Source organism: Urocitellus parryii, chromosome 12, assembly GCF_045843805.1.
Source record: "Urocitellus parryii isolate mUroPar1 chromosome 12, mUroPar1.hap1, whole genome shotgun sequence".
Taxonomy (NCBI): domain Eukaryota; kingdom Metazoa; phylum Chordata; class Mammalia; order Rodentia; family Sciuridae; genus Urocitellus; species Urocitellus parryii.
In genome coordinates, this window is record NC_135542.1 from 37,392,979 (window position 1) to 37,414,269 (window position 21,291).

The 21,291-nt window shown below is 42.7% G+C and overlaps 2 protein-coding genes across 7 annotated transcripts in view; one reads left to right on the forward strand and one right to left on the reverse strand.

The window, feature by feature from the left end:
• The first annotated feature begins 416 nt into the window (after positions 1–416).
• Positions 417–10,917, forward strand: Iah1 (isoamyl acetate hydrolyzing esterase 1 (putative)). Of its 4 annotated transcripts, none has more exons than XM_026387392.2 (6): positions 417–561; positions 1,525–1,577; positions 5,807–5,955; positions 6,914–7,075; positions 8,113–8,234; positions 10,431–10,917. In XM_026387392.2, the coding sequence occupies exons 1-6, from the start codon at positions 481–483 to the stop codon at positions 10,614–10,616; spliced, it is 753 nt and encodes a 250-aa protein (XP_026243177.1). In that variant the 5' UTR covers positions 417–480; the 3' UTR covers positions 10,617–10,917. The 4 variants fall into 4 exon arrangements, with proteins under 4 accessions (XP_026243177.1, XP_026243262.1, XP_026243330.1 ...); XM_026387477.2 differs by having other exon boundaries at positions 5,810–5,955; XM_026387545.2 differs by lacking the exon at positions 1,525–1,577 and adding an exon at positions 1,013–1,159 and having other exon boundaries at positions 10,431–10,899.
• Positions 10,918–10,947: 30 nt separating this feature from the next.
• Positions 10,948–21,291, reverse strand: part of Adam17 (ADAM metallopeptidase domain 17) — a 49,740-nt gene continuing 39,396 nt past the window's right edge. The window contains exons 13-19 of one of the 3 annotated variants that reach the window (XM_026387220.2): positions 20,645–20,748; positions 19,874–20,008; positions 17,027–17,157; positions 16,157–16,235; positions 14,939–15,027; positions 13,194–13,244; positions 10,948–12,627 (exon numbers count right to left, since the gene is read on the reverse strand). In XM_026387220.2, coding sequence (XP_026243005.1) covers positions 12,346–12,627; positions 13,194–13,244; positions 14,939–15,027; positions 16,157–16,235; positions 17,027–17,157; positions 19,874–20,008; positions 20,645–20,748 — 871 coding nt within the window. In that variant the 3' untranslated portion in view covers positions 10,948–12,345. Of the gene's footprint in view, positions 12,697–13,193; positions 13,245–14,938; positions 15,028–16,156; positions 16,236–17,026; positions 17,158–19,873; positions 20,009–20,644; positions 20,749–21,291 lie in introns of all 3 variants that reach the window. The other 2 variants (XM_026387152.2, XM_026387290.2) reach the window with 2 other exon arrangements.

The following is a 21,291-nucleotide window of genomic DNA, read 5'->3' on the forward strand; positions in this document are numbered from 1 at the left end:
GCCGAACGCTTCACACGCGCCCGGGCTGCCCTGAACGGCGGTCGTGCCAGGGGCCCCTTTCGTGACTGCGCCGATGCTCTGTGCCGCAGCGCGTCGGGGCTGGCGCCAAACTGCCGTCCTCTCGGGTGGTCTGGGGGAACTGCCGAGGGCGCCGCGGGAAGGCCTGTTTCCATCCCCTCCGGACCCGCGAGATACGGGAGGCTGAACTTCCATAAAGGCACAGAAGTAGACCTCCCGGCGCCCGCCGCCGTGGCCGCCAGAGCACCGCCTGGGAAATCGAGCGCCACGCCCACCCCACGAGCGCCACGCCCACCCCACGAGCGCCACGCCCACCCCACGAGCGCCCCCCTTCCGAGGGCTACGCCCACGAGGGCCCGCCTCCCGAAGGCCACGCCCTCAGGAGCGCCGCGCCCGGGAGCGCCAGCCTCCGAGCCTCCCGCGGGAGATCCGGCCTGCACTCGGCGTTCAGCGCGCAGTAGTATGGCGGCCTGTGCGGGGATGTCTGGCGGGAGCTCTCTGCCTTGGCCTCGAGTGTTGCTTTTCGGGGACTCCATCACTCAGGTACCGCCGCCTCGATCGCCCCGGAAGCTCGGCCGCGGCGCCGTGGCGCGGGTCGCTCGAGCGGCGGCTCCTGAGGCCCGGCCTGGGCGCGGGAGGGTCTGGGCCGGGCCGCCCGTGCGGGCTGCCTGGGGGCACCGGCGGGCCGCAGGTGGAGGGTGGACCGTGGAAATGCCCTCAGGAGGAAAGCCGGAAGAGCTTTCAACTCCCATCCAGGGGAAGAACGTTTCTTAGTGACGACGGGGCTTGAACTTTTAGACAGGGTCTGGCTTGGCTGCCAAGGCTGGCCTCAAACTTGCCACCCTCCTGCCGCAGCTTCCGGAGTCGCTGGGATGACGGGGGGCGCCGCCGCGCCCGGCAAGGAAAATTATTGTAATACATGATTTCGGAAAGATAGTAGGTGACGTTCCTGAACCGCCCAACGTGCAGGCATCTAAATCAGGCTTCTGTGCAGATCCGCCGTCAGTGTCAGCATCAGGGCAGTAAGAACCTCTCAGGGACCTTGGGAATGTGTGTATGCAGTGTCCACCCGAGTTACGTCTAAGGAAGCAGTGGCCGGTCCCCCTGGGAGCGTGGACCCGTTTCTTGGCTGCACGCACAGGTGACTTCACCCCGTCGTTCACCACGAGCCTTTTTTATTCCGACACAGGGTTGCACTAAGTTGTGGAGGCTGCCTGGAAAACTCCTTCTCAGCCTCTGGAGTCACGGAGATCACAGGCGTGGCTCACCACACCTGAGTAGTACCTTTTTAGGTGACAGATTTCTCCAGTATTAGGTCTCTAATAGGTGGCTGGCTTAAATCCACTTTCCTAGAGTTCTGCCAGGTGAAGCTACAGTTGGCCCCAGGACGTCCTCCCGAGTGAGGAAGGGCAGGATTCAGGAAGTACACTAGAGGAGCTGCTGACCCAAGTTCCCATGCCTAATGTTCTGAGTATACCGATTAGTAATGGGCTTCTCTTTCTTCAGTTTTCTTTTCAGCAGGGTGGATGGGGAGCATCATTGGCTGACAAACTGGTCAGGTGAGAATAGTTTCCAGATTAATACTGGGTATTTACTGATGGTAAATGTCATCTCAAAGTGAACGATACCACGAATTCTTTATTAATCTCTGCTTTCCTTTCTTAGTCAATGTATGGTTAGGGAAACAGAAAGGGCAGCCACACAGGATTCATCAAAAAGCTTTGGCACCATGTGAAATCAAACACAAAAACTGTGGAACCAAAAATTTTGACTGTTTGCCGTCTAAAGAAAACTAGTCGTTTTTTCAGTTATGATGGGTATGATTTAAATTAGTGGAGGTGGATAGAAAAAAATCATTTTTTAAAAACTCAAAGTTGGATTCATTTTGAATGGAATAGTATACCGAACCCATATTCTTCTAGTAGGTAGATACCTATCAGGAACTAGGAAGCTCTATGGTGAGCAAGTGTTACCTCAAAGGATCGCTGGCCTGTTGAATGGCATCTCCATTCACTGCTGTAAGACCAGAAAAATTCAATTTTTGCACCCTCAAGGTAGGATAGATAGTAAAATGGTCAGGTAGTCAAGGTAATGGGCCCAAATTGAGGCTCTTTTCAATTGTACCTGTTCATGAGAATAATCAGAAACATTCCAGCCAAACCTAGTCCCTGGAAAATGGAAGTGGAGGTGGGCCTTAATGGAGATGATAGGAAAATTCAAACTAAGGGCTAAAAGAGCACAGCCAATTAGGTAGTTTCCAGACAAACCAATAGCCTAGATATTTTTCCAGTACATGTTCAGCATAGGTTTTGACTAATAGCATTAGAACTGTTCCAAGCATAGATATTGAGTTCCCCCACCCAGCAACTATATAAGCCCCAGGCTAGTACATTAAAGTGGCAACCCTAGCCGGGTGTAGTGGTGCATTCTTGTAATCTCAGCAGCTCAGGAGGCTGAGGCAGGAGGATTTCTAGTTCAAAATCAGCCTCAGCAAAAGCGAGGTGCTAAGAAAGTCAGACCCTGTCTCTAAATAAAATACAAAATAGGGCTGGGGATGTGGCTCAGTGGTAGAGTACACCTGATTCAATCCCCAGTACCAAAAAAGGAAAAAAAAAAAAAAAAAGGCACCCCTTTTGGTTTCTTTTGTGCTACAGGAGCTCTGACTCTTTTCACTTTAATAAATCCTACTCTTATCTGAATTTCATTCTTCAAATTCATGAAACAAGATCCTGGAAAGGAGGTACTGGCAGGTGGCTGGGGTCTGCTGTAACACTATAGCAGCAGAGGCTGCTGTTTCATATCAAATGAGTTCTGAGTGACACATTCAGTGGTTATCTCTGCATGCTTGGGGGTGAATTTTTGTAGTAGGTTCCTATGTTTGCTTTAGCCATCTGCACAACCCTGAACTGTTCCTGATGTTTTAGTTTAACCTAATCTTATTAAGAAATGCCTTATTGTAACTATCCATCTGTACTGCCTCCATGGACACCAGTGAATTTTAAAATACAGAATTAAGTGTACAGTCCTCAGCCCATAGTGACAACCATAAGTTTTTAAACAGGCTCTTGTAAACTCATAGCAAAAAGCATTTTAACAAATTTTAAATTTATTGGTACATTTTCATAATTTTTAAACAATATCCAAGTTTTCTGAAACCCAAAATGCTGAGTTTGAAAGAGTTAAACTCACCCTTTTCAGTTTTTAAAAGCTGCTGTTTCTTTTGAAGATGTGTGGTTGTCTACTGTCATTCATAAAGCACCTAATTTATTTTTCTGGAAAGCAGGTTTTTCTTCTCTTTCATAGCATTAAGGATTGAACTCAGGGCATTTTGACACCCTGGGCCCTTTTAATTTTGAGGCAGGGTCTTGAAATTGCCCAAGCTATCTCTACCTGTGATCCTTCTGCTTCAGCAGGTGTGCACAGTATGGAATGCAGTTTGTAGGACCTGCATGTTTTTGAAGGAGTCTAGTTAATTCTTATCCTTTTTCATCTTCATATGGATTTGAGTTCCTGTTATTATCTATGATTTTATATGCAAGTTTTTGATTTTCTTGTTTCTTTAGCCTTTTGAATAACTTAAGATACTGCTGACTTTTTTTATTCAACCCAGAGAAATTCGGATATGCTTCTCTTTTGGAAGGGAATCTTTTAACACTTTCAACCCTGGGCCTCACTGGTACTTTTGTCCTGGTCTTGACTCCCAAACGATCATATAATGATATATATTTTTTTTAAATCTGACTGCCAATTATTGAGCTCCTTATGTGTGTCTAGCCTTTACATTTAATTTTCACTCAGCCTGGCAGATGAGAATTAGTCCCTGGCCAGTGCCTTCTTGTTAGTCAAGGATGGGAAAATCCAGGCACAGCTGCTAGGATTCCAGACCTCGTGGTTGTACTGCTATGACTCTGACTTATGAAACTGTTTTGCCCTTCTTAAAAAGAATGTGTCCTGGGGAGAGTTGCTGGGAATTGAACCCAGGGCTCTTGCATGCTAAGCATACATTCTATCACTAAGCTACACCCCTAGCCTTGCCCTTTGTTTTTGAAATGCTACAGTGACTACATCATTGAATGAATGTAAGACATACCCACTGCGTTAAAATTCTAGAGAACTTCCATTTTAAAGTGTTGTGGCTGGATTCTAAATGGCTTGTTTGCTTCCTGGAATCTTTATAAATAAAAACATTCAGGCTCTTTTACAAATAAATATGGCTGGGTTTTTGTTGTTGTTCCCAAGATGTACAAATGCTACTTGAGAGCTTTCAGAGTAGGTCCATGAAAATGAGACCCTTCCTGCTGCCTTCCTTGGAGTCTGCCACCTGGCACTGCAGCCTTCAATTACTGGTACTGCAATTTTTTCATTTTATTGTTTTACATGTAAGAATTTGAACCATATACCAAAAATGAACACCAGTTTTCTAATCATAAAGTTGAAACTGCAGATTCATTTTATTTATATATATTTTTGGTACCAGGGATTGCACTTGGGGGCATTAGACCACTGAGCCACATACCCAATCCTATTTTGTATTTTATTTAGAGACAGGGTCTCAGACTTGCTTAGCACTCACAGTGGCGGAGGCTGGCTTTGAACTTGAGATTCTCCTGTCTCAGCCTCCCAGGCTGCTAAAATTACAGGTGTGTGCTCATTTTATTTTAAAATACAATTTTATTATCTATTCGACATAAATAATACTGGAAATTGAACCCAGAGGGGCACAATCCTCCTGCTTCCAGTATGCTGGGATTCCTGGTGTGCACCAATACCTCTAAAGACCTTTTTATTATGGACAGCTTTTAATCATCTACAGAAGCAAAGGATATAATTATCCCATCCATCCTTCCCACTATGAATTATTCTGATATTATTATTTACCAAAATAACTTTCTTTTATGATAGAGCCCCTGTCAGGTGACTAATAACATCTAAGGTGTTCTAAAGTAGTGTGATCCTGAAGTGGGATTTCCCTCATGTCAGGGACACACTAGCCAAGGATGGATCTGGCATGTAAACCCCCGCAACCTGGTTCAAGAGCCATGGTTGTATTGTGTGTGTGTGTGTGTGTGTGTGTGTGTGTGTGTGTGTGTGTGTATGGTGGTGGTGGTGGTGGTGGTGGTGGTGGTGGTGGTGGTGTGGTGTGTTTTTTTTTTCTTCATTGTATCAGTCAAATTATTTTCAGCCCTTTTTATTATTTATTTTGAGACAGGTCTTGCTGAATTGCTGAGGCTGGCTTCGAGCTTGCAGTCCTCCTACCTAAGATGCCCCAGTTCTTGGGATCATAAGCATGTGCCTCCATACATAGCTTGAGTCAAACTATTTTTAAGAAGGGGTTGGGGAGAGATGCCTGTTAATGAACTAGTTAAAAACTAATAATAAAATCATTTGAAACCAAAAGTCTAAAATATTTCAAACACCTCAAACAAAATCATTGAATTTCAGTTTGTTAGTGATTTTCTAAGATACTGTACTTGGTCACATTAATATCCATCTGTTGTGAACAGTTTTAAAGTTTTTCTCTATACTACCATGAAAGTCTTCAGACTAAATCAACCCCTTCAACATAATTTATCACCTCCCTCTTTGAGGAGTATGGTGATTTACCTGTGTCCTAGAACTGACTTCAGAGAGATCAGCATGTTTCAACCCTGTACTTGATTTTACTGAAGTGAAAGCTGGGCTTGGTCAAAGCCACGTGCTGGGATTAGAAGCCCAGCACACCCTTGCTAAAGTGGGCTACCAAGCAATTCTTTGCTCAGTTAAATCTTTTAACAATCTTTCATTTCAGAAGATGTGATGTTCTGAATCGTGGATTTTCAGGTTACAACACCAGATGGGCCAAGATTATTCTTCCAAGACTAATCAGGAAAGGGAACAATTTGGACAACCCAGTAGTAGTTACAATTTTCTTTGGCGCCAATGACAGTGCACTAAAAGGTAATGGCATTTTTGTTTTCCTAGTTAATTTTTAGTCATTTTAACATTAGAGCAAACTTGGATTTATATACTTTTAACTGTTTACTTATATTCCAAAAGAGAAAGTTTCACCAAACGTATGCATTCCTTGAATTTGTTTATGTGGATTTCTTCTGGCTCTGCTGTGGGTGGTTTTTATTCCCATCCCTCCATCGTTGGCAGACTTAAACTGCAGCACTTTGTTTCTGGAGTCCATTAGTGTTATGCTGTATTTCCAGTGTTTCTCTTTTTGTGCGTGCTTTTTTATATATAATCGGAAAGCATTACAATTCTTATTACACATATAGAGCACAACTTTTCATGTCTCTGGTTGTTACATAGTATATTCACACCAATTCTCTCTTTAGTGGGTACAGTTGGCAACAGGGCTCAAGATACACCCCTGCAATTTGCATTTCACTAGTGAGAAAGGATGTAAGAAATTTGAGGAAAATAAAGTAAATATTCCCTTTGCATTTTACATTGAATCAAAATCTTAAAAGAAATTTTAATGGTGAATTTTAATCATATGTAGAATAAGGATAAATACTTTCTAAGCACACAAGCAACTGAGGAAATTGCAAAGAAAAAAACAGTTTATTAAATTTTGACATAGCTTATGTTGGAGCTGGGGTGTAGGTTAGTGTAGAGTGCTTGCCTAGTAGCATCACAAAGTCCTGGGTTCCATCCCCAGGGTCTCACTGACTTGCTTAGCACCTTGCTTTTGCTAAGACTGGCTTGAACTCAGGATTCTCCTGTCTCAGCCTCCTGAGCTCTGGAATTACAGGCATGCACCACTGCGCCCGGGTTACATTTTAATTCTTTAAGGAGGAAACCTTAACAGTTCCCCAGTGACTTCAAGAATTGTGTGCATGCCATGAAAGTGGTTTCATTTTAATCATTGCCACTTTGAGCTAAAAAATGTGTCCTTTATGAACAGATGAGAATCCCAAGCAGCACATTCCCCTGGAAGAGTATGTTGCAAACTTAAAAAGCATGGTGCAGTACCTGAAATCAGTGGATGTCCCTGAGCATCGAGTCATACTCATCACGCCACCTCCGCTTTGTGAAACAGCCTGGGAAAAGGAGTGCATCATGCAAGGTAAGCCAGCCATGCCTAGAGGCATCAAACCTGGACATGAACACTCAAAAGACATTGGGAGGGCAGTACTTCCTGCTTGTGGGCCCTGTATTAGTCTGTTTTCAGGAGGCTGAGGCCAGTCTAGTCAACTTGGTAGGATCCTGACTCAAAACTTTGTAAACAAAGTTTTAAAAAGGAACCTGATGTGGGGCTGGGATATAGCTCAGTTGGTAGAGTATTTGCCTCTCGTGCACAAGGCCCTGGGTTCAGTCCCCCAAAAATAAATAAAAACATGATGGGGCTGGGGAGTAAGCTCAATGGTACAGTTTGAACCCAGGAATGCTTTACTACTGAGCTACGTTACTAGCCTTTTTTTTTTTTTTTTTTTTACATTTTTGGGTGCTGGTGATCAAGCCCGGGGCTTTGTGAATGCCATACAGTCTTCAAGAAGGCAGGGGTAGAGCACATATACTCTGCAAGAATCTAGCCTTTCAATGATCTTACTGTTCCTATGATCAGGTGGGCATTATCAACATAGCAGGAAAATTTCAGCATGGTTAAGCAAGTTGTTCAGTCACATAGCTACGTATAGGGCAGTTAATAGGCAATTGTCAGGACTGTCCAGTTCTCAGAGGACAACTTTTTCCACTGTATTGCAGTGGCTTTTCCTTACCTGGGTCTCAGCACTGCATCTTCCATGGTCTTTTCTTTCTGGTATGGTCCAAGACCAGGTCACCTCTGCCTTGCTGTCTAGCCCAGCAGCCCCAGCTCCCTGGGCCTTTCCTTCCTCTGTACCTCCGTTCAAGTCTTGTAGAATATCCTCCTCAGCTTCTCAGAAGGCTGTGGTTATCAGTAACAGCTCCCTCTTTTCCCACTGAACTTTGTCCTCTGCTGTGTAGAGCACTACGTGAGAGTAGCTTGTGAGACCCATCATTGTGATAACCAGACCCTGAGAGGGGCTATCATTGATGGAATTTAGAAACCACCAGGGTCCTCACAACCTGCACAAGGACCAGCACTTGTATTTAGTCACCTCCTGGATTTCCTCTCTCCAATAGGTTGGAAAATAAATCGCTTGAACTCCGTTGTTGGTGAATATGCCAGTATGTGTTTACAAGTGGCTCAAGACTGTGGGACTGATGTTCTTGACCTATGGACCATGATGCAGAAAGACAATGAGGTACAGTGACTTTGCTCAATCCTTCCAAGATGAGTGGGATCACAAAGAAGCCAGCCCTTTCAGCAAAAAGGGTGGGATAGCTTGGAGAAAGGAAGGCGCTGCATGAATTTACCTGGTTCCTCAACTAGGAGTTACTGTTTAGTGACATAGAAAGTTAAGACTTATTAATAAGTAAAACAGTGAATTCAAGCAGCTTATGGTATTCGCTATACCATTCACAGCTTAAGACATGTAGTTCTAATTAAATTATTTTGTTTTAAAATAATGAAACCCCATTTATAAGTATAAAAGATAAAAAGCTAGTCCTCATGCAGAATGGTACAGGAACACAGCTGGACAGTTTCTTATAGTTACATATATACTACCAGAGGACCCAGCCCTCCAATCCTGAATGTACCCAAGAAATGAAAACCATGTCCCCAGAAACCTAGCATGTAACTGTTCATAGCAGCATAATGCATAATTGCCGGAAGCTGGAATCAACCTGTGTGTCCTTTGAGAGTGAGATGGTAAACTGGTTAAGCCAGTGCAGAGGTGGGAAGTGCTGTAGGAAGTGCAGCAGCCAGGATGAAGCCCAGAGGCATTTCACTGAAGGAAAGAAACAAGATTTGAAAGGTTACATCTGTGATTCCATCTATGTGACATTTACAAAGTCAATACTGTAGTGACACATCTCATAGCCAGAGGTTAGGTGGGGAGCCTATGACAAAACTGAGGTCCTACATAGATCCCAGTGAGTGGCACAGGAGAGGCACAGTCAGACACAGGGCTTTCTTCCTCTTTTTTCCTTTTGTACTCACTTTTACACGTTAGTTAAAAGGCTTGTGCTACAGGGCACTTAAAAAGGCCATTTCTTTGCTCTGCTGAGACCTAGAGAAAATGATGACTGTGACAGGGACTGTGGCATTTTCAGAGGAAAAGGATCCAGGGCATAGGAAGTTCTCTGAACAAAAAACTCAGCCTGACTCAGTTTACTCTCTTCATAGCCATTAGGTTTGGCCATCTGGACAAAAGAAGGTAGAAAGGAAACAGCCAAGAACTTACCAAACCAGATGCCAATTTTTTCCTTCCCACTTAAATTCATATCAGTCCTTCAAAAGACCCGGTGGTTTCTAACATTCACACACTTATTTTGTATATATAATGGGGACAATGGTAACCAGTAAGAGCCATACCACCATGTGGACAATGAGCATTGCCAGTCATCTTTGGAGGTTATATTTGGGGGGTACTGGTGATTGAACCCAGGGGACTCCACCAGTGGGCTATATCCCCAGCCCTTTTTACTTTATATGAGGCAGGATGTCTCCCCATATTACCCAGATTGGCTTCAAATTTAATGATCTTCCTGTCTCAGCTCCAGAGTAGCTGGTGTGTACCTCTGCACCTGACTGGAAAGGACATTTTAAAACACTTGATTAGTTATACTAACGAGTCATTTTAACACACCAGGATCCTAGAATGGAGGAAACATCAACAATCCAGAAGAGGATACTGAGGTTTAGGGAGAAGCACTGCTGGAGTCTATGATCTTGGTCTGTGAAAGCCATATAGCTTTTCCATGCAAACTCTAAAGTGGATTGGGCAAGAACCCTTGCCTGGCCAAGAGTTTTCTGTAAGGGAGAAATGGCTCTGAGGGTGGCTATTAAGGGGAGTGGCAGTAAAACAGGAATCATAGCCCAATAATTCTTGTTCTCAGTTGGATTGTCATTTCCCGAAAATCTTGCCTAAGAGTCACATGAAACTGACTTACTAGGACCCTAAGGTATTTTTTAAATTTTCCTGGTACTAGGGATTAAATTCAGAGCCCTGAGTGTGCTAGGCAGGTGCTCTGCTACTAAGCTACATCCCCAACCAGACACCCTGAGCTTTCTTAATAACTTTCATTTTTGTTATTTACATTAAAGAATCATTCACTCATTAAGCCTCTTTCAGCTGATAACCACTTTAGAGTGAAGGCCTATAGTGCTGTCCCAACTCAGGCACATAGTGGTAATGAATTTTATGAAGCTCAGGTCTAATATAGAGAGCACCAGCACATATCTCACATTTATGCTGCTGCTGTGGTCTGAGACAATTCAGGTCAAATGCCTGAAACAAAGGGCTGGTGAGTTCTGACTCAGGCCCATACTGGGAGGAAAGCACACACTGGCAATGAGAAAAACTATACAGTTTTACTGTGACTTTTCTTTACAGGACTTCTCATCCTACTTATCCCCTGACGGACTACATCTATCACCAAAGGGAAATGAATTTTTGTTTTTACACCTCTGGCCTCTGATAGAGAAGAAGGTCTCTTCTCTGCCTTTGCTGCTTCCTTACTGGAAGGATGTAGCAGAAGCACAACCTGAACTAAGTCTACTGGGAGATGGAGACCATTAGTCAATTCTAGGAAATGCAAGTCTGGTTGTTAATTTATAGATTGAAGTTGGTGATTATAACATATAGATTCCAAAGCAATTGAGTGCAGAATATTTTTTTCTCAAGCTTAAAATTCCTCCTCACTATGCTGGACCAAAACACCAATTTTTGCCACTAATGTTTATAATAAAAGTTTTGAGATTCTTCAGGGAAGCTTTGTAAGTTGAGCAGATTCTGTTTTGATAAATGTTTATTGACTGGTGCAAGTATCATCAGTGCCATCCTGAGCAGTTTGTTAATCCTATACATGGCAAAAAAAGGAAACACAATTTTTGTTTTAAAAAGTCACAATTTTATTAAAAAAAAAAAGTTTTCTTACATTCTGCTGAGAACCGTTTCACTCATACATACACCCACTCACCTTGTATCAAATTATGAAAGTGGAACTAAAATATAAGACTATCCTGACAAGTTAAAAGATAGCAAATACCATAAGGTACAAATTCAAGTATTAGTGTAACAAATAACATTGAGTAACACATGTCCTTACAGGAGAAGAAAGCATGATTGTCACAAGTTTGGTTAACTGCCCTCAAAATTTACAAGTCATCTTGGTTAAAATGTGTTGTCTGGTAAGCACATTTTAGTTCACAGGAGAAAACAAGTAATTTTATGAAGATCAGAATTCAGGCTATGATTTTTTTTTTTCTTTAATCCTTCACACGGTAACAACAGACCATCCAGAATCCTGAAGCACTTGGCAAGAAGTCATGTGACCATCTACTTGTGGGTAATTAAAAAGGGTTTCTGAACTATCAGGTCTGGTAGGGCCAGACCCCTGCCCCAGGACAGGCAGTGTTCCTTTTCCTGGCTTGTCACATCTCAGCATATTCAAAACAACCTGTTCTTTGGTTAAAAGTATCTCATTTACCCTCTTGTCCACTAACTTAACAATAGGCAACTGTGTTTTTTTGGATCATATTTTGTAGTACTGTGGATAAAGAATTTTTAAACGCATAGTAAACAGTATTAAGGATATATGAAGATACTTATAAAACACAGAAAAGCTACCCAGCAAATCGGAGACCTGAGAAATTAACAGGCTATCTATATATTTAACTATTGTAAACTTCACTATAAACTAGGTTGTTTTAATCCTAGAAAGTACTAGCCTTAGGAAAAAAAAACCCTATTCACCCAAATTATTTGTAAGTTTAGATGTAGCTTTCTCCCTGCTGTGAAAAGATCTGGGTAATACCTAGAAACACCCACGTTTTGGCAATAATAGATTATCTCATTCCTTTGCCTTTACTTGAAAAAAAAAATTGTTCCAGTTGTCCTCTCAAATAACTGCTAAGTGCCTCATAGGGTCATTACAGTATATAAAAGATAAAAACTGATCATCTCCCTAATCAGTGCTGTTATCAATATAAAGGTTAATTTACAGTAATCTAACCCAGCTGTATTTTCTGCTTTTGCACCACCAGGTCAAAGGCTGTTTTGAAGCTCAAAAACACTAAAACCTGAAAGTCTGAAAATAAGCCAGATTCACCTGACCTCTTCAAAGGAAGAGGGTCTAACTAGACAGCACTGCTTATGTGAAGGAAGCTCAAACACATGGCCAGCATTTGCTGTTGAGTCATTTCCTTATTCCTCCCAGTTCTTCACAAGATATATGCCATGCTTCTGGGCCAAATTTATAAAAATATTTGCACGTGTAAGTCAAAATCACTTAGGACATGACCCCTCACTAGCACTCAGTTTCTTTGCTGTCCACACGGTTCTGACGCTGCAGTTTAAAGGAAGCAGCCTTTTCACTTCTGGTGACTGGATGGCCCGTGAGATCCTCAAAGGACTTGGCAGCTGTGCCACTGTTAGGAAAGGGGTCCTTTTCAAAGCCATCCTCATCCATATGTGAGTCTGTGCTGGGGTCTTCTTGGATGGTGTCCATTCTCTGGTGGTCCAGTTTTGGAGCAGCAGACACTGGTGGCATCACAGGGGTAGGCTGTAGGGGCTGCAGGCGGCCTGGAGTCTGGGGTGCAGGAAAGGGCTTGATAATTCGAACTGAGGCCGAATCCATGCTGCTTAACATCTCAACATTCTGGAAAGATGTGGGTTTTAATTGATGGGAATAAAAGATCAAAGGTTCTTAAGCTCCAACCTTACCCATCAAGTGGCCCAGTACTGTGATCCTTTGTGCTAAAGCAAAGTGCCAGATATCAGGCTCACTCAACCCAAGAAGTTCAGAACACCTTTCAGATATCCTGACAACTTGGTATTTAGGCATCCAAAAGAGAACTCAATTATAAAGATCTATGACAGGAAAAGATCTGAAAACAAGTCAGTGCTGAACAGCTAAAGCACTCCAAACAGCTGTAGGGAAGGGGAGCCCAGGGCTCCCCTCTAAATATCTGTCCACCCAACTAATAGGTACATCACTGCTACCAGGAGAGTTCACATGCAACCTAGATCCTTTTAGCCAAAAGGGCTGAGCTGTAAAGGTATAGACTCTTGGTGGGTGTCAACTGAAGATCTTTGCCTAATAGGATCTCAAAATGTAACCAAAAATTATTCTTTATTTTCATGTGGTATACTTACACTGGGGTTAAACAGAGACAGCGATTCATATTGCTTATCCAATTTCTTATCCTAGAAAAAAAGGAATAGTAAGAAAAAACAATTCCTACACACCCACACCTCAGTGGATACATATTCTTTCCTCCTAAGATTAAATGAGGAACTCAGAAACTGAACCATAATGTGGCAACATGGGAGTGGAGTATGGCTCCGTGGTGGGGCACTTGCCTAACACATGCAGCCCTGGGTTCCATTCCTCCACCTGGCATGAAAGTGTCACAGGGTGCACTACATGAGAACATGTTTCTTGCATAAGCTTTACAGTTCTACCAGGAGAATAGAAATGTTTACTCTGCATAAATATTGGTATTAGCATGGAAAGGCAGGGTTTAAGTGCTGCTTTTCTGAGAGAACTCTAACCCTGTGAGTAGATACCACGGGAATCTTGAGGACAAAGTCAAAAGGCTGATGCACCAGTATTGGCTGCAAGGGCAGCAGGCAGGAGACCAAGATGGCAATGCTTGCCTTCTCAGCACTGGCCCCACCCTGCCCCACCCACAGCCTCACACTCTTCGCAGCTGTATACACAGAAACCAAATTATTGGAGGAGCTGGGCCTCAATCCTTATATTTCTGCAGAAGACTAAATACAAAGCCATCTGCTCTCTCTTCCGGTTCTTGTGTGTGGCTGAAGCGTAACAAGTGACAAAGGCAAGGCAGCACCAAAAATCAGGGTCTCAGCTCAGATCTACTGCCATGATGGTTTTTTCTGTGGCTAGAAACAAGCCATCATCTACCAACCCACAAGTCACAGAATCTGTTCTGAAATCAAGAGTAGCTGTGCGGTCCTTAGTACAACTTCCACTGTAAACAAAACAGGTTTAACTCCAGTAAAAGCAATCGTGAAGGACACAGCTCTTCATCACCTCAAGAAAGCCCTGCTGTAGCAGAAATGGTCCCCAGAGAGTTTGCTCCTATACCATATCATCATGCTGTCCGCCCTAAGGAAAAGCTGTTCAGTGAGGTACCTGCTAAGTCTGAGAACCCAGTAGGAATGAAAAGCAACTTTGCCATGTGAGCTAGCTATGCTAGAACTCTTCCAGCTCACAGGAGCAGAGTGAGCATGAGTCAGAGAATAAGTCTGGAAGTCTGAGTCTGACTTCCTCATCTCTATAGCACACAGCCCCCATTCCCCATAGATGCAAGGTGAATGGGTTTGCAAAGAAAAGTTTGAAAAAAGGCTCAAATTTATAAAGTACCTGGAATTCCTTAAGCAAAGCCCAAATTAATTTATAATTGTTAACTCATTTTGAGCAAGAAGAGGAAAGAATGCTCCTTCTTACTTTTGGAAAGATGTAAATGCCCTATACAATGCTAAGAATCCATATGGATACTATGTGAGGAACAGCTTTGAAATGCTGATGTTTGATTTTTAGTGTTAATAACTCGTTAACCTGAAAATGCTCTTGTATAAAAAGCTTTGCTCAAAGGTCCCAGGCAAATCCAATTAAATAAGTCTGCATGTAAAAGTGTAAAATACCTAAGAAATTACTTATGAAAGTAAAACACTCAAACAAAATAAGAAAAAAGACCATCAGCTAAGATGTCTATATGATAGGCTCTCCTAAGAAAACATCAAAAAATGTCAGTAGAAACATCAGGACAGACTTTGCTAAGAACAAGTTTTCTTTTCCAAAATTTACATGTTACATGGAATTGCTCAACATTTTAATAAAATGCTTGGTTACTTAAAAATTGGTGACTTACCACACAATGAACAAGAATGCTGAAAGGAATCCAAAATATCAAGGAGAAAACCAGGACAGATCCTACGATGTTGTCTGCTAAAAACTTCCCTGTGAACAATTCCAAACATAAATGTCTTGACCAAGAACTTTACAAATCACAACGGAATTCTCTTAGACTATTATGGCTGGACACCACTACCCACTCTGTACTGAGAGGAACGAACATCTTGCTCCTGCATTGGACTCAACCATTTCCACACCACATGCTATTAGAGAAACAACCTTAGCACCCGGAGGACGAAGAGACTGCAGTGTCCAGCATTCTCCCCAGAGTGAGTAACTATGCCAAGATACTAGGCACTGAGAGTGCCACTACTTGGTAGCCCTTTCTTGAGAAGACCATGTTTTTGTCACTTGGATACTATTATTTTTGTGACTGACTTCTAAATTGGGTACCCTTGAGAACATAATACATACCAATGCTTTGCAAAATCGGATGCCCACTTTTTTTTTTAATATTTTTTAGTTGTTCATGGACCTTTTTTTTATTTATTTGTATATGGTGCTAAGAATCGAACCCAGTGCCTGAAGCATGCTAGGTAAGCGCTCTACCACTGAGCCACAACCCAAGCCTCTGATGCCCACTTTTATTTATTTTTTTAAAGGGCAATTTTTATTTTTTTTTAATATTTATTTTTTAGTTGTAGGTGGACACAATATCTCCATTTCATTTTTATGTAGTGCTGAGGATTGAACCCAGGGCCTCATGTGTGCTAGACAAGCGCTCTGCCACTGAGCCACAACCCCAGCCCCTGATGCCTACCTTTAAATAAATAAATCTTATATCAAACAGGAGACAGATTTACAGTATTTCCCTCCTTTGAAAATTCATATATCCAAGCTACACACGGACAGAACTATAATGAGTGAACTATCCTGGTCAACAAAACTGTTATATTTTCATTTTCTACAGGATGAGAGCACGAACTTTGAAACCACACTTTTCTAATGTTATAGAAATCAGCTCAGTTCACATGCCTATATTCCCAGCAACTTGAGAAGATGAGGAAAAAGGATTCCCAACTTTGAGGCCAGCCTTAGCAACTTAGACTGTCTTGAAGTAAAAAGTGAAAAGGGCTGGGGGTGTAGCTCAGTTGTCAAGTATCCCTGGGTTCAATCCCAAAGAGAAGGAAAGGAGGAAGGGAAAAAATAAATCACATCTGGGGAAATCACCTACCAAAAGTATTGATGCTCAACTGGTCAATGAAATCCCAAAATCTCTCTATTACATCCTGTACTCGTTTCTCGCATTTGCCCTACGAAGGGAAAACATACAGCATTATCCCTAAAGCAATGCATCTAGAAGCAATATGGCTTTATAAAAAAAAAAAAAAAAAAAAAAAAAACTGGGCATTTAAATCACGTAGTGGACTGTCTTGGGCACAAGACAATAATTTCAGTGTAATACCTAAGAAAGTAAGATGTTGCTGTTGATGTTTTCACAATTAGTCCAGTTTTATTATAAGTGAACTAAAATTACCAGGAAATAAAACTCAAAAGAAAACCAGCTTGACAGGCATTTTCTGGTAAGGATGAGATGATCACATATACAGTGGTCAGAAACAGCCAGGCACCCTGAGCAGCTTCTCTAAATCTTGAAACCCTTGCCTGTCATTCTGCACAAATGAAATGAAGTTTGTAACCGACTTTGGCAAGTAAAGCAGGCTTGGTCTTTTCTACTCACTTAGTACCTGCTTCAGAATCACACTGTGAACAATTTTGCAGTCTTAGTCAATTCTGCAAGTAACTTAGGAAACCAATTATTAGAACCCAGGGCCTGAAACCAACCAATTTTACCATAAGGTCCCCACCCAGGGTCTTATCCATCTGAGTTCAGAAGACTTCTTTCTCTATAGGAAGTCTGAGCTCCAGTGACCTGAGAGCACTTGGCTGTTTCTTCTTAAGCAATTCCCATACATAACTCTAAAATCCCAATAAAAACAAGCAGTGGGTTAGAAAGACATAAGGATTGCCAGCCATTTGCAAAATCAAATCCGATATAAGAATTTCCAGTCTGTTTAAAAACAAGCTTTACATAAATACTCACATTCATGTCACAAAACCCTACTGTACAGGGCTTCCCTTTCCTTAAAAATAGGTTCTTTTGCTCAGCATCGACATAGGGTACACACCGGCCAGAACGGTCTCTACAGCACACCTTGCATGAGTTGTCAGTTTCTGAAACAGAGATAGCACAATGCCTGACACTGAGTCCTCTGCCACCCAGTTTCTTCCTCTTCTCCTCTTCTCTGACCATGCTTTTCCAAACACATGTTTTTTAAATCAAAAGCTAACACTATCTGGGGTTGGGGATGTAACTCAGTGGTAGAGTACTTGCCTAGCATATACAGGATCCTGGGTTCAACCCCCATACCATGTGTGAGTGCACCCAACACACAAAAGATAATACTAGCCAAATTCATCCCCTAACAGTTTCTAAGTTCATAGTTAGAAAAAAAAAAAAGCTACAAGGCTTTAAAAATCTACACAGAAGAGTCTCTGTTTAAAAGCCCCCTTAAGCCAGGCATAGTGACATACGCCTATAATCCCAATCCCAGTGGCTGGGGAGGCTGAGGCAGGAGGATGGCAAGTTCAAAGCCAGCCCCAGCAAAAGGTGAGGCACTAAGCAACTCAGTGAGATCCTGTGTCTAAATAAAATACAAAATAGGGCTGGGGATGTGGCTCAGTGGTTGAGTGCCCCTGAGTTCAATCCCCAGCAGACTCCCCTCCCCCAAAAAAGGCCCTCTTAAAAGACAAGGATAAAGTATTCCCTCTGCTCAAGCCCTTCATAATAACCCTCCCCTTCTGGACAGGGATACGCAACCACCAAGCTACATTCCTCAGTCCTCTGTATTTTTAGTTTGAGACGGGTTTTTCTAAGTTGCTGAGGTTGGCCATGAACCTGTGATACTCCTGCCTTAGCTTCCTGAGTCATTAGGATTATAGGCATGTGTAATTGTGCTCAGAAATACTCTTAAAATGTGTCCCTTTGACCTAACATTCTTGTTACCTTGCAGATTTTAATCCATGGATTCTCAGGGTTATGTGTGTTTTGTTTTGACAGTAATGGGGATTGACCCTAAGGATGCATAACCACTGAGCTACATCCCCTGTCCTTTTAAAAAAAAAAATATATATATATATATATTTTAGTTGTAGCTGGACACAATACCTTTATTTATTTTTATGTGGTGCTGAGGATCGAACCCAGGGCCTCCCCACATGCTAGGCGAGTACTCTACCACTGAGCCACAACCCCATCCCCCACCCCGCCCTTTTTATTTCAAGACAGTCTCCCTAAATTTCCCAGGATGGCCTTGAACTTGCAAACTTCCTGTTTCAGTCTTCATGAGTCACTTGGGTTCCAGGTGTGTGCCACGGCGCCCAAGCAGCCTCTCAGTTTAAAGTACACTCCATAGAGCCAATTGACTCCAGCATAAGTGTCAGAACTCTCCACCTGCAGGGCAGGTGGGGAGCTGAGCAACCTGCCAGTTAACATGAGCCCACAGCCTACACTCAACAACACCTTTCCCAAGACCACTGTGATAGCACCTGGCACAAAAGATGCCATGTGGATACACACAGAAATAATAGAAATGCCAAAATTTAACCCAGAACTGCAATTTAGGAACAGTCTTAATTTGACCCAGGGGAAAGCCCAAATTTGTGCTCAGAAGAAAATCAACTAGAATACACACAAAAAGCAAATCGTTATCAAATATTTATTGGGCGTTTACTGTGTCTCAGATGCTGTTCTTCCAAAGCACCCCAAGCCTGTTACCACTCACTCAATAAATCATTTACTTGGCATCTACAAAGTGTTTTCGGTCTTTTTTTTTTTTTTTTTTTTTTTTTTTGCTCAGTGCTGGGGATGGAAACCAAGGCATCATGCATGGTAGGCAAACACTCTACCATTGAGCCACATCCCCAGATTTTTTCTTTCTTTTTTTGTACTGGGTATTGAACCAGGGTAACTTTACCACTGAGCAACATCCCTAGCCCTTTTTATTTTGAGATAGAGTCTCACTAAGTTGCTTAGGACTTTAGTAAGTTGCTGGGGATGGCCTCAACCTTGTAATCCTCTTGCCCCAGCCTCCCCAGTCACTGGGATTACAGGTGTACACATCATCCAGCTTTCTTCTTTGCTTACATGTTATTCCTTCTACCTGGCAGAACCTCTTACATTATTATGTGGATGGTGATCTCCCAGCCATTACTATTAACACTATTAATCCAACAGAACTCCCCCATCAACTTATCCACTCCGTGGCTGAAGTGCGGTGGGAAGCTCAGAATCCAGCCAGTTTCTGATTATCCTTAAGGCCTCTTCTCAGACCCAAAGGCTTAAAAACAGAGCATTGAAACTTATTGAAAACTGACAGTGAGGCCAGCATAAGGGCTCCTATTCCAGACTGCTCCACAGTGATCAAAGGCGAACAAGACTTTCTGACAACAGCAAAAGTTTCACCTACTGGGTTCAGATTCTGAAATGAGCTCTCTGGTTGGGTTCGTGAAGGAGTTTACTAATTTGATGGCAATGGAGTGCAGACAGCTTCTGCTGCTTTTGTGATTTGTATGTGGGAGAAAGGTGAAGACAGTTTTCTACCCATACCCAAAAGTCTTCTACCCCACCCCAAAGACTGCCACATGGTCTAAAAATGAAGCAAGATGACAACCACTGGGCAGTTCATGCAGGTAGGTGGAGAGCCAGAGTCTGAATGCAGAGATGCGTGTAGACACTGCCCTGCCTTCCTGCTCTCCTGGTCACTGACTTGGTTCTCATCACTACCTTTACCAGCTGTGAGCAGCTGACATGCCAGGTCTCCATAGGGAATCTGGAAGGCAAAGGCCATATTTCCTCCTGCTGCAGCACTCAGTGCTAAACCATGCTCACCATTGCACGCACAGGGCTCCAGCTGCTGCTCCCTCTCACAGAAGGGGATGCACTTCCCATCCTTACACTTGCCAAGGTCCAAGCAAACTGTATCATCTTCAGCATTTCCTGGTGGTGGACACTCACTGCTGTTCCCTGAGGGCAAAAACAGTGAGCATAAGAGTCACAGGTTGTTATTATTTAGATGTGAGGTGGCCCCCAAAAGCTCATGAGTGAGACAATGCAAGAAGGTTTAGAGGGGAAATGATTGGGTTGTGAGAGCTTTAACCCAATCAGTGCATTAATCCCCGAATAGGAATTAACTGAGTGGTAGCTGAAGTGGAGAGGTATGGCTTTGGGGTATGTATTTGTATCTGACAAGTGGAGACTCTCTGCTTCCTGATCAGCATGTTAGCTGTTTCCCTCTGCCACACTCTTCCACTATGATGTTCTGCCTCACCTCAAGTCCTGAGGAATGGAGCTGCCCTCTACGGACTAAGACCTCTGAAACCATGAGCCCTCAAATAAACTTTTCCTATTTTAAAATTGTTTTGGTCAGATCTTTTAGTCACAGGAGCAAAAGGAAAAAAAAAAGCTGACTAAAACACAGACCCACCAGTTCTACAAGTATATGACACATTGCAACACAGTGTCTCTCACGAAAGAAGTGAGCACGTGGCAAACAACAAGAGTTAAGGGGTTGCTTTCATCTAAACCAAACATCACTTATTTTTCAAGCATATACATTCACACTTGAACCACAGTATTCCAAGAGAGCAGCAAAAGCACTACCTGTGCAGTAAGACACGCCTTTGCAGGTAGCATTAATAGCCTCCTGGCACTTCTTCTGGGCAGTCTCAAACTGACAGTTCTTACAGCAAGGACTGTTCCTGTCACTGTGGAAGAACAGAGACAATTCAATTCAAATGACAGGCCCTCATTAAACGCCTACAGTGCTGTTACAGCGGCATCACAGGAAAGACCCCTGCCTAACGCACCACTCCTGCATAGTCAGACTTCCCTGGAGTTAGAGTCAACAGCCCACCCTCTGCCCCTTCCTAATGTAGATAAGGCAGCATCAATACCACACTTTAGTAGGAAAGAATAAGGATACAGAGAGATCATCTTTACAACACCTCAGTGTCCTTGGTTTTTATTAACGCATTAATTAAATGAAAGAAAAAAACAGGGGTCTACCAGGCAATCAACAGCTATGGCACTAGGCCGCCAGAACCCGACTCCCTGTTGGCACTCATCTATAGCATTAATACACAATATATATGCACAGGTTAGTTTCAGTTATTCACCATAAAGTATAAAGTTTCCTCCTAAGCCAGGCTCTAGTCTATCAAGGGGACATAAATATGGAAATATTGGTACCTTCTAATTATAACCTGCTTTCTCCACAGTTTATGTCATTAAATAGAAACATCATTCTA

Excerpts from the sequence above, each read along its gene's own strand:
- Iah1 (XM_026387392.2), top strand. The coding sequence starts at position 481 with ATGGCGGCCTGTGCGGGGATGTCTGGCGGGAGCTCTCTGCCTTGGCCT. Across the intron at positions 1,578-5,806 it reads TTGGCTGACAAACTGGTCAG|AAGATGTGATGTTCTGAATC; the intron begins GTGAGAATAGTT and ends CTTTCATTTCAG. Across the intron at positions 5,956-6,913 it reads CAATGACAGTGCACTAAAAG|ATGAGAATCCCAAGCAGCAC; the intron begins GTAATGGCATTT and ends CTTTATGAACAG.